The sequence below is a fragment of the Crocuta crocuta genome, unplaced genomic scaffold (assembly GCF_008692635.1).
Source record: "Crocuta crocuta isolate KB4526 unplaced genomic scaffold, BGI_CrCroc_1.0 scaffold50, whole genome shotgun sequence".
Classification (NCBI taxonomy): Eukaryota; Metazoa; Chordata; class Mammalia; order Carnivora; family Hyaenidae; genus Crocuta; species Crocuta crocuta.
In genome coordinates, this window is record NW_027527428.1 from 6,358,667 (window position 1) to 6,370,038 (window position 11,372).

Here is an 11,372-nt window from a genome sequence, read left to right on the forward strand (position 1 = left end):
CGCAGCCGCCCGGGGCTCGGGGCCTCTGTCCCCTCAGCCTTCAGCGCGAAGCGACGGGTGCCGCGAATCCCAAAAGCTCAAAAGAGGCTCTGCTGTGGCTGAAACCCGGCGTCGGCGCTCGCGGCCGCTGGCAAGCCCGGGGGCGCGAAGCCGGGCCCTTCCCGAGGAGCCTGTGATGACCCTGGTCGGACCCGACTGGGTAGCGTTTTCACGGGGCCCTTAGAAAAGTGTTTTGTCGGACAGATGGGTTGAAGCAGCTACTCCGAAAAAGAATCCGTGTCTTTCTGTCGACGTGGAACAAGCTGAGGGCGTCGCTGCAGACCAGGGGTAGGTGCCACGCTCCCCGCCGTCCGCCTGACCCCGGTCCCCGAGAGTCTGGGCGGGGGTGTGGGGAGCAAGTGAAGTAACAGACCAGGAGAAAATAATCTGGGGTCTGTCGATGTGGCCTCGGGGAAGGAGCCCAGGTTGTTTGAAACCAGCAGGCGCGGGAGGGGGAGGCAGAGCCTGCGCAGCGTCCTGGCCCCAACTGTCTGCACGGGCAGCACCTGCCACCCTGGGCAGCGGCCTGGATGGGGGGCGGGGCGGCCTCTCTGCTGAAAGCGTCCTGTCCTCGCAAGGTGAGATCAAGCTGCCCGATGAATACTGCAGCGCCGACTTGGACGAGGACACGGACTTCGAGGTCGTTCTGCCGCGTCGCCGGGGCCGGGGCCTTTGTGCCACCGCCTTAGTCAGCTTCTTGATCAGGCTGCACAACGAGATGGTCTACGCGCTGGAAGAGTTCTCCGGCGAAAACAAGNTGGCGGCTCCCTGAGCGCCGCGTCTGTGTCCCTCAGCTACACGGTCGATGCCTCCGAGGTCACGGACCTGCACGTCATCAGCTACGAGGTGGAGCGGGACCTGGTGCCCCTGATCCTCTCCAACTGCCAGTACAGGGTGGAGCAGGGCCGGGAGACGCTGCAGGAGTTCGACCTGGAGAAGATCCAGCGCCAGGTCGCCGGCCGCTTCCTCCAGGGCAAACCCAGAGTCACCCTCAAGGTGCGGCTGCCCCCGGGGGTTTGTCGGTCCGCACATCTGCTTTGTGAAACTTGGCCTTGGGTCCCAGCTGTTTGCGAGCGAGACAGGCGCGGGGGTGACCGTCCAGCCACGTGGTCCCCGCAGAGGCCGGGACCTGGGTCCTGTCGGTACCTCGGGCCCGAGGGCTCTCCTGAGCCACCGCCGCGCCTCCGGCCCCCGGGCGTCTTCAGGTCCCCATGAGCCCCTTGGCTTTCTCTGTGTCGTTAATGGCCTTGCCTCGGCCCCCGACAGCCCCCGGCGGCCACCCTCCTCCACCCTCCACACCCAGCCTGTCCCCCGATAGCACGGTGCCCGTGTAACTGCCACGGGCCCCTGCTCCCTGCCTCCTGTGTCTTCGGGCCACGTTCCCCAGCCAGGTCTGGCCCCCGCTGCTTCCCGGGGACGGCCCCGACCCCAGCGGGGTCACAGCCCATCTCCAGCCGGGTGGGTCCTGGGACCTTGCACTCGAGATGCCGGCTCTCCCTGAACACACTGCACCTCCACGTCTCTGCCCTTTCGCCTGCGCTGTTCTTGTCCCTCCAGGTCCAGTCGGGGACACTGTAGTTGGGGGGGTGCTCCTCACTGCCCGCAGCTAAGCCCTGGCCTGTTGGCACCCGGGGCTGTTTTAACTCGCTCCGCTATCCCGTCGTGTGGCGGAGTGGCCGCCTTGTCTGCGTCCCTGCCCCGTCGTGGCTGGGTGAGCACAGGAGGGAGGTCCCCCCGTACCTGCTCCCCCAGCGGCCGGCAAGCCTACAGCCTTCGGCGCGACGCCCTCTGCTTGGCCGGCGAGGCGAGGCCGGCTCCCTTGCTGCGTTAGGGTTTCTGTAGACCGTGGGCCAGACCCGCAGCTGCACACGTGCCCGGTGACGCGCTGAGTCGCACAGTCCTGCCATCAGGCCACCGCTCGGGAATAGAGTCGTCGTCAGACGGAAACCTGCTCAGTGGCCTCCGTCTCCAAAGGCTGTTTTCCTTGTCAATGCAGGGACTCCCCACCCTGGTGTACAGGCGCGACTGGAACTACGAGCACCTGTTTGCGGACATCAAGAACAAAATGCCACAGGTGATGACGACACACCTTCTCCCCCCTCGCACGGCACTTTCACGATGGCGGTGCCTTCCTCCCGGGAGGACCACTCAGCCTTGCTGGGAGTGGCGCCAGGTTTCCGTGGCCTCCCCGAGTCCCCTGAGCCACTGCTCTTCCCAGAAGGCCCACAGGACAGCAGAGCAGCAACGGTTCTCTTGTTCAAACCTGGGGGTGTTAGTTTCTTAGTCATGATGTCAGGACGATGTGTGCTGTTGCAGAAGGTCCGGGAAACTTACTTATTCCCGCTCTTCGGACTTGCGTGCGTGGGCGTGGGTGTGGCCGTATGACTAGCCTCTCCCAGTTGCTTTGAGGACTCGGTGACGTCCCATGGATTTCTGTAAAGTGCCTGGGCCACTGCTACCGCTTAGGCATCACTAAGCGTTAAGTGTCATTGTTAGAGAGGCCGTCCCGCCCCATGGCCTTGGCAGTGAAGTAAGCGCTCTTGCGCTTGTGCTGTGAGGCACAAGAAGGCCCCCCAGCCACAGACCCCTGTCCTGCCTTTGATTTCCTAGAAACCCCTCGCCAACGCAGCCATCGGTGCCATCTGCGGACAGCTGCAGTCCTACAGCGATGCGTGTGAGGCCCTGTCGCTCATAGAGATCACGTTGGGGTTCCTGAGCACGGCTGGCGGCAACCCCAACATGCCCTTGAACGTGTACGTCCAGGACATGCTGCGCATGGGCGACCAGACAGCGCTGGTTCTGAAGGTGGGTCTTGGTCCGAGCTCTCCTGCGGGCTCACCCACTCTGCCCTCCCCACTGCCTGCCAGGATTAGCGTCAGCAGGGAGTCCCCACCGGGGCGACCCCTGGCGAGGGCAGGAGGCGAGAGCGACACGTCACGGCCGGGCCCAGCGCGCCAGCCACCCTCTCGCAATGCGAAGGGGGCTCTGAGATGTGGCGGGGGTTGGCGCCCTGGAGGTGATGCCAGCGGCTGGTGTGCCCTTGGGGAACAGAGGAACTGGGCAGAGGTGCAGCCCCGCCCAGCCTGCCCCCTCCTCAGGAGCCTGTCCATCTTTCAGGCCTTACACAGATGCCAGTTGAAGCACACGATCGCCCTGTGGCAGCTGCTGTCGGCCCACCGGTCAGAACAGCTGCTCCGACTGCACAAGGTGGGTGCAGCCCCGCCCCACTGGGCTGGGGGCCGCCCTGGGGGCTGCCCGCTGCCTTCCCAGCCTCCCGCTGCCTCCCGTCTCCTCTGTTCCAGGAGCCCTTCAGGGAGGTCAGTGCCAGGTACAAAGTTGGTCTCAGCCCTGACAACGCGAAGTGCCTTCGCACTTTCCTGAACGAGGCTGACCTCCACTCCTTCCTCCTGGAGCTTCATGAAATGATCATCCTGAAACTGAAGAGCCCCCAGGCGGAGAGCAACTTCAACCCCGACTGGAGGTACGGCTTCGCTCGCGTGTGGGCCCAGCACACCCGGGGCGCCCCGCGGCCCCTCCCATGACCTTCCGCAGACACGGAAGGAGGTCCCGTCTGACCTCGGAAGCCCGGGCTCTGCCGTTCTACCCTTCCCAGGACCCCCGCAGGCTGGCCTTTTGGGTTTGATCTCTGCTGGGTTCTTACTTCCTTTTTTAAAAAAATGTTTAATTATCTCTGAGAGAGAAAGAGAGAGAGCAGGGGAGAGGAAGGGAGAGAGAGGGACAGAGGATCCAAAGCGGGCTCTGCACTGACAGCAGAGAGCCCAGCATGGGTCTGGAACCTGTGAACCCTGAGATCACAACCTGCACCAAAGTCAGCTGCGTAACCGACTGAGCCACCCAGGCGCTCCTGTTGGGCTTTTAAAAATAATACCAAAGTCATATATTCTCAATGTAACAAGTGTACTTATGTCAGAGATGTACATTTTACCTTTAAATTGTTTCTTTTTTATTGAAGTATAATTAATATGCAGTGTTATTAGTTTCTGGTTTACAGTATAGTCATTTAACAATTTTATACATTTCTCAGTGCTCATCATGGTAAGTGGGCTCTTAATCCCCTTCACCTATTTCACCCATCCCCCCACCCGCTTTCCCCCTGGTAGCGATCAGTTCTCTATAATTAAGGTTCTGTTTCTTGCCTGTCTTTTCTTACCCTTGCTCGTTTGTTGTTTCTTAAATTCCACATTTGAAATCATGGTATTTTCTTTCTTTGACTTCTTTCCCTTAGGATTATACTCTTTAGCTCCATCTATGTCACTGCAAATGGCAAGATCTCCTTTTTTATGGCTGAGTAATATTCCTGTGTGTGTGTGTGTGTGTGTGTACACATCTTCTTTATCCATTCGCAGTCAATGGACATTTGGGCTCTTTCCATAGTTTGGTTGTTGCTGATAACACTGCTATAAACATTGGGGTTCATGTACCCATTTAAATCTTTATTTTTGTATCCTTTGGATAAATATCTACAGTGTAATTGCTGGATTGTAGGGTAGTTCTGTTTTTAATTTTTTTTGAGGAGCCTTCAGTTCCCTTTTCTCCCAAAACCATATAATTCCTAGGAGAAAACACATGCAGTAATTTTTCAACATCAGCTGTAGAAATATTTTTCTAGAAATGTCTGCTCAGGCAAAGGGAACAAAACCAAGAATAAGCTATTTGAACCACACCAAAATAAAAAGCTTTTGCAAGGTGAAGGAAATCCTCAACAAAACCAAAAAGCAACCTACCAAATGGGAGATGTTTGCAAGGGACATAATCTTAGAAAGGATTAGTACCTAAAATATATAAAGAACCTATACAACTCAACACCAAAGAGAGAGGGAGAGAGAAATACGCATTTTAAATTTGATAGAAAAAGCCACACCAATGTATAGTTGATGACAATACCCAACACCGGATATTACCCCTCTTTTGCATTTTTTGCCAATCTAATAGCCAAAAACAGGTATCTCGTTTTCACTTTATTTTCCTATTTTATAGGGAAGCTGCAGATTTCCTGCTCATCTGCTATCATTATGTCTTCCTCTGGGTTATCTCTTGATATCTTTTAGGTTTCTTTTGGGCTATTTATCTTTTTCATAATCTTAAAAGATTTAAGATTGGGGCGCCTAGGGGGCTCAGTCAGTTGAGCGTCCGACTTCAGCTCAGGTCATGATCTCACAGCCCATGAGTTTGAGCCCTTAGTCGGGCTCTGTGCTGACAGCTCGGAGCCTGGAACCTGTTTCAGATTCTGTGTCTCCCTCTCTCTCTGCCCCTCCCCTGTTCACACACACACACACACACACTCACTCTCTCTCCCGTCTCTCTCAAAAATAAACATTAAATTTAAAAATATATACTTAAGATTTATCTTTTATTCTGTTACAAAACCTCTGCTTCAGTCTTCAATTTCGGGAAGCCAAATCTGACAGAATTTTTCTGTAAGGACTAGAAAAACCTACCAGGGCCCTCCTTATCCCGACGCTACAAAGCTGTCTGCCACACTCTCTTCTTGTGTTTTTATAGTTTTAGGTTGTGCATCTGCTTTGTTAACCAGTTTATTTTTTATGTGTGACGTGAGGTAGGGATTTGTCGGTCCTATTTTCCTAAATAAGCAGTCCGTTCCCGGTTCTCACCAGCACCCTTTATCGATGCTGTTTCCTCCATTCTGCTGTCTAGCACATACCCGGGTGCGGTTATATTCTTTGAACATATTCAACCAGCCTTTGCTATCTGGGACTTTTAGTACAGAGAACAAAAGATCCTTTCTCTAGGGAATTTGCCATCTTTGTTAATATAAAACACGAAATGGAATATAACTTTTTTTGAACGGTGAGCCTTTGTGCTTACGGAGCAGACTGCATTACCAGAGTGCTTAACGGGACATGACCCGGCCATTATCAAGGTCAGCTCTGTTGTGTGGGGTTTGAATACTTCAGCGTAGGAAGCGGCAGGCATGTTCCGGAGCCCCTGAACCCCGGCTTCTGGTCCCCGTTCTGTAACTCAGTACTGGTGGACTTGCGGACAGTATTTCTGGTCTCAACCAGCGCTTTAGTTCTACCGCCTTGGACGCAGCGACGGCCTGACGGCGCCTTGCGTCACACGGGCGCGTGCTTAACCTTCTGTCTCTCGTCCCTTGGTTTTTCAGCCTGAGAGACACTCTGGTAAGTTACATGGAAACTAAAGAGGGTGAAATTCCTCCTGAGCTGGAGTTTCGGTTCCCAGAGGAGATCCTGCTGAGCAGCTGTGTCCCCGTGTGGAGAATGGCCGCTGAGCTGAAGCGGGGTCGGCAGGTGCGGTAGAGCCCTCTGCTCGCCACGGGGGCCNTGGGGCAGGACTTAGAGGGCGGCTGCTGGTGCAGCACCGAACCCAGGGTCCCCGTGTGCCGTGCCGCGGACAGCTGCGAGCGCCACGCCGTGTCAGGAACACACGCGCATTCCACCTCCTTCCCGTCGGATTACGGCTACTGTCCGGGGGGCGGTCAGAACTGGAGACCCTGGGAAGCTGGACCGAGCCGCCTGTCCATTGCCCGGGGCGCCAGGCAAGTGCTTCTCAGTTTCCTGGAGCGGGAGCGGCCTGTGCCTTTGGCGCGCCAGCTGGAGCCCGGCACACGCCCACCCCGGCCCGTCTCACTGCAGGATGAGAATCGGGGAGACGGGGCTACTGACTTTGGCTCTTATTTTCTAAATTGTTCTGCACTCACAGAGGAGAAGCCGGCTTGATCCTTTCTTCCATTCCCTCCGATTCTTGCTAATCGTGCAAATACTTGTAGGTTTCTAGGAAGGTGTGAGAAAGCGCCAGACCCCTTTTTGTGCCTTCCCAAATACGAGTCAGGGCATTCAGTGCCTTGAGGCCAAACCTCAGAGACCTCGCCGGGCCCCATGGACTCACTGCTGAGTTTCAAGTCAGAGCTGAAAAGCTTTCGTTGTGGAGAGTGCGGGGCTAGGTCGGGGGGCACTTTTAGGGCCTTCTTTCCTCTTTTACACAATGAAGAGACTGGAGTGATGGCCAGATTTCTCTAGAACGAGAAGTTCTAGAGGTTTTAAATTCCAAATGAAAGCTGATCAGCGCAGACTTGAATCAAAGGCATGGCTCTGGCATTTCTGTGGGGACCTGGGGACTGTCCGGGACTGTTGCTGTACAACGTGTCCTTCCTCTGAATCTGTCTGCTCCTTCCCCTCAGTCTCAGCCAAGACATAAGAAACAGACTCAGAGGGAAAACAAAAACAAAAACAGACACAGACTCAGAGACTATAGAACCAGCTAAGTTTCTGCAAAAGAAAAAAAGATAGTCCACCAGCTCTGATCTGCCATGTTCCGATCTGTGAGTTGGGGATCTCTTTTGCACAATCTCCTTGGATACTTGCGGCCTCTGGACTGGCGCCACTTGCTCCCAGGTGGCTCGGCACCCATCGGCACTGAGATGACTACTGTTTACAAGTCAGAGGGGACTGCTGTTTACAAGTCAGAGGCAAAGGTCTTTAACGTACATGCCGAGTGTGTTCACGACGTGGGCACCTTGAGACTGGGCCAGCGGAGCCAGAGCTGCGGAAACAGAAGATGCCACCCTGGCACCGGGCACCCACAGCGGAGGGAACTGGACAGGGAACTGCCCTCCGTGCTCTCCGGTGCGTGGTGAAGGGGAGCACAGTGGCCCAGGCCCCCTCATAATTAATCTGATACAACACCCGCTTGCACTTAGCAACCCATGATTGTATTGTTCTAGTCTATGCAAAGGTAACCCCCCACCCCCCCAGTGGATTGAGGGGCAGCAGGGAGGGTGCCTGCTCAGCTCCCCAACTTGCACTTGGAATTGCTCTTATACCTCCAATCCAGGACGGAGCCGGTGTGGCGTCCAGGTGCTGCTCTGGTCCCTCCCTGTGCCACACCTTAGCAGCGGGAGTCGGGGGTCTCTTGCTGTGAAACCTTTTTTGGGGCTGGGAATCCCCCCCCCGCTTTTAATGAAGGGTTTTTTAACTAAGATATTTTGTTTTGTATGCTGTACTTTCAAAGCCTTAAAAGTCATATGTAGCATTATTGTGTTTATACGGAAATACACTGGCCGAGCACAAGCAAATGTCAATTTTGTGATACTTGTCATACCTGTTTTAATAAACTTGAGTTTTGCTGCTAAAGAATCCTTCTCTTTGAGGGCAGAGCTTCGACACATCAACCCAGCTGTGGGGAATGGTTTGGGTGGGTTTTTTGTGTGGAAATGTAGTCGCATCTATGTAGTGGAAGGTTCTGGACAGAAAGCATACACCCTGGTGTACATGAGAGGTAAACGTTTCCTTAGGACAAAATGATAGCAGAGCAGGGGAGCCACGACTGGCCACCCTTTCCCTCCCCTCGCCGACCTCTGGGCTCCAAGCCAAAAGCTTCTGCCTCGGCCTCAGAGGGCAAACCCCCGTTCCCCACCCGAAATGCCTTCGCTGGAAGACAGCAGGGCTCCGGCTCGCCCCTGGTGAGAGCCACCTCTGTCCACAGGGCGGGGTTGTGAGACGGGAAGACCGTTCCTCTGCGGGAGGAAAGACGGGGTAACCCAGGATACACCGTGAGCATCCGGTGGCCCACTGAACATTAAGCAGGGAAATCCCATTAAGGGGGAAACTGCATTTTCTCCTCCAAATAGAGGGGCTTCTCCAGCAGAGAATCAGGGGGCTCCCAGGGGAGGGCTCGCCCCTGCCATCAGACTCCTCTTCCCGCAGCTTCTGTTCCACGCCCCCTCGCTGATCCTCTGCCTCCTCTTCCTCCCCGACCCCGGCCTCCTCCTCTGCGCTCCCATCTCCATTCACATCCGTTGCTCTGCACATTTCCCAAATGCAGCTCTTTCTGCTTCCCGCCCAGGCAGAAACGGCCTTAGTTGGTGGTGACTTGCCTGAAAGTCTTCACAACCGATCACTGTCTCCTCTTTGTTTTCATAAAGTTTTTTTGAGGTTTTATTTATTTTTGAGAGAGAGAGACAGAGCGCGTGCAGGGGAGGGGCAGAGAGAGAGGGAGACACAGTATCCAAAGCAGGCTTCAGGCTCTGAGCTGTCAGCACAGAGCCTGACACGGGGCTTGAACCCACAAACCGTGAGATCATAACTTGATCTGAAGTCAGATGCTCAACCAATGAGCCACCCAGGCGCCCCACCATCTCCTCTTTAAGACCTTACTGTGTGTGTAAATTATTTACCCCTTGTCACAGGCTGCGGGACTTCACCAGCTGCTAACAGAGGCAGCCGTAAGCTCTGTTGGTGGTTCCCAGATCCAGGCGACGCTAACCCAGACACGAACTTCCAGTGATGAGCATTCGCCATGAAAACGACGCCAGGACAGAGGCACTGCTGGGGTTGGTAAAGCTGCCCAAGTCTGTGCATGNTTGTTCTGAAGTCAGATGCTCAACCAGTGAGCCACCCAGGCACCCCACCATCTCCTCTTTAAGACCTTACTGTGTGTGTAAATTATTTACCCCTTGTCACAGGCTGCGGGACTTCACCAGCTGCTAACAGAGGCAGCCGTAAGCTCTGTTGGTGGTTGCCAGATCCAGGCGACGCTAACCCAGACACGAACTTCCAGTGATGAGCATTCGCCATGAAAACGACGCCAGGACAGAGGCACTGCTGGGGTTGGTAAAGCTGCCCAAGTCTGTGCATGCATTCGGGCCCTGGCACATCTCTGCCTTAATGGTGACACACTCAGTGAGAAGCTGGTATCTCGGCAGGGCCTGGAGAGCTCCCGGATGGGGCCGAAGGAGAAAACCTGGGGCCCTGAGCTGAGTGACAATCCATCCAAGCCATGGCCAGCATCTGCATTGCTTCCCGCCTTCTTCCAGTCCCTTCTTAGTCACTAATTAAGCTTATGTACAAGCTTTTACGGCTCCCATTTCCAACGGGAAAGCCAGCACCAGCCAAGGGCAGATGCTGAGCACATCGCACCTCATCAGGGTACTGGGGACAGCAGGGCCCTGCTTCCTTCTGAGGAGGGAGGATCTAGGGGAGCCCCCTAGCCAAGAGCAGAGAAATGGAGGAAGGGCCCTAGCTGGAGCCCGTGCAGGCTGCCCCAGGACCTTGCACATCCTATACTGGCCTGTCTTCAAGCTCGCCCCCTCCTCCACACCCATCCTGATTATGAGGGTGCCCCAGGCCCCAGCGTCCCCTCCTTGCCACTGCCTGCGCCTCCAAGTGTGGCCGAGCCTCAGCCCAGAGCAACTCTGGCCCCGGCCCACAGGCCCACGAGTGGCCCCCAGTTACCCAAGCCACGGGCCTCATCCTCACCGCCCTGCACCACGATAAGGCTGACACAGTACAGCCCAGACGGCCCCCAGGGTAAGTCGGCTCTCCCATTTGCCAGCTCGGTGGCCTTGCGCAAGCCCCTTCCTTGCCTTCTCTCTTTATAAAAGCAGCCCCTCCCACTGCCTCGCAGCAGACAACCTCCCCTCTGGTCCGCCACCCCCTGTGCTGCATTCAGTAAAAGTCCATCTCCTTTGTTCTGCCTCGAGTGAATTATTTCGTGTCCTGTGCCACCCACTCCCACCAATCATTGTCCCACATTTGGGGCCCCCATCCCATCAGAAGATACCTTTTTTAAAGCACCACACCTGTAGGTTGTCAAATGCTACATGAAGCTTGCCCTGAACCTCAAACTTCCCTATTTCCTTTTGAAATCTATATTCAGACTACAGTTCATATCCACATATTTCTCCAAATTCCCTGGGGAGAATTATAAACCACGAGTCAAAAGCTACCCATCAGCCTCACTGGCTGCCTTCAGTGCCTCAACTACACCAGCCTCTTTACAACCCCAGGACCCTTACATGTGTTGTGCCCCTTGTGGAATGCTGTCTCCCACTCACCGCCCTGGGCTCCTCTTAACTCCCCCATGGCCAGCGTAAGTAGGCATCCCTGCCATTCTCACGCATCCCGCACGAGGCCGGGCTCCAAGAGCGCGTGGAATAAACGCTCGTTAAATTCAGGCGCCGGGGGTGAGAGTCGGGGGCCAGAGGTGGTCCGCGTTTGGTCTCCACCCGAATTTGCGAGCGAGGTCCCCTGAGGCCGGCGTCGTGCTCTCCAAGCTTCACTGGACCTATGACCACGTGCCGCGGAGGGGGCAGGTGCTCGGTGATGGGCATCCGGGGCCTCGGCACTTCCGGTGCCCAAGCGGACCGACCGTGCTGAGAGCCCGACGTGGAAGGTCACCCTGCCTCGCCCACCCTGCACTGCACACCTCGCGCGGGACGCTGGCACGGGGACGNCGCAGCCCGCGCCGTCTCGAAGCTGCTCCGGATGCCGCTCGAGCCTTCATCCCCGTCCCGGGTGAAGGTGCCCGCGCGCGGGCGGGACCGCTCAGACCCG

At 55.9% G+C, this 11,372-nt stretch overlaps 1 protein-coding gene across 1 annotated transcript in view; it reads left to right on the forward strand.

Annotated features, from left to right (window-relative positions):
• The window catches only part of RNF213 (ring finger protein 213), a 103,082-nt gene extending 96,720 nt beyond the window's left edge, over positions 1-6,362 (forward strand). Inside the window, exons 62-69 of the mRNA XM_077755267.1 lie at positions 244-327; positions 618-795; positions 831-1,035; positions 2,036-2,113; positions 2,650-2,844; positions 3,157-3,246; positions 3,342-3,520; positions 6,185-6,362. Coding sequence (XP_077611393.1) covers positions 244-327; positions 618-795; positions 831-1,035; positions 2,036-2,113; positions 2,650-2,844; positions 3,157-3,246; positions 3,342-3,520; positions 6,185-6,338 — 1,163 coding nt within the window. The 3' untranslated portion in view covers positions 6,339-6,362. The remainder of the gene's footprint in view (positions 1-243; positions 328-617; positions 796-830; positions 1,036-2,035; positions 2,114-2,649; positions 2,845-3,156; positions 3,247-3,341; positions 3,521-6,184) is intronic.
• The last annotated feature ends 5,010 nt before the right edge of the window (positions 6,363-11,372 follow it).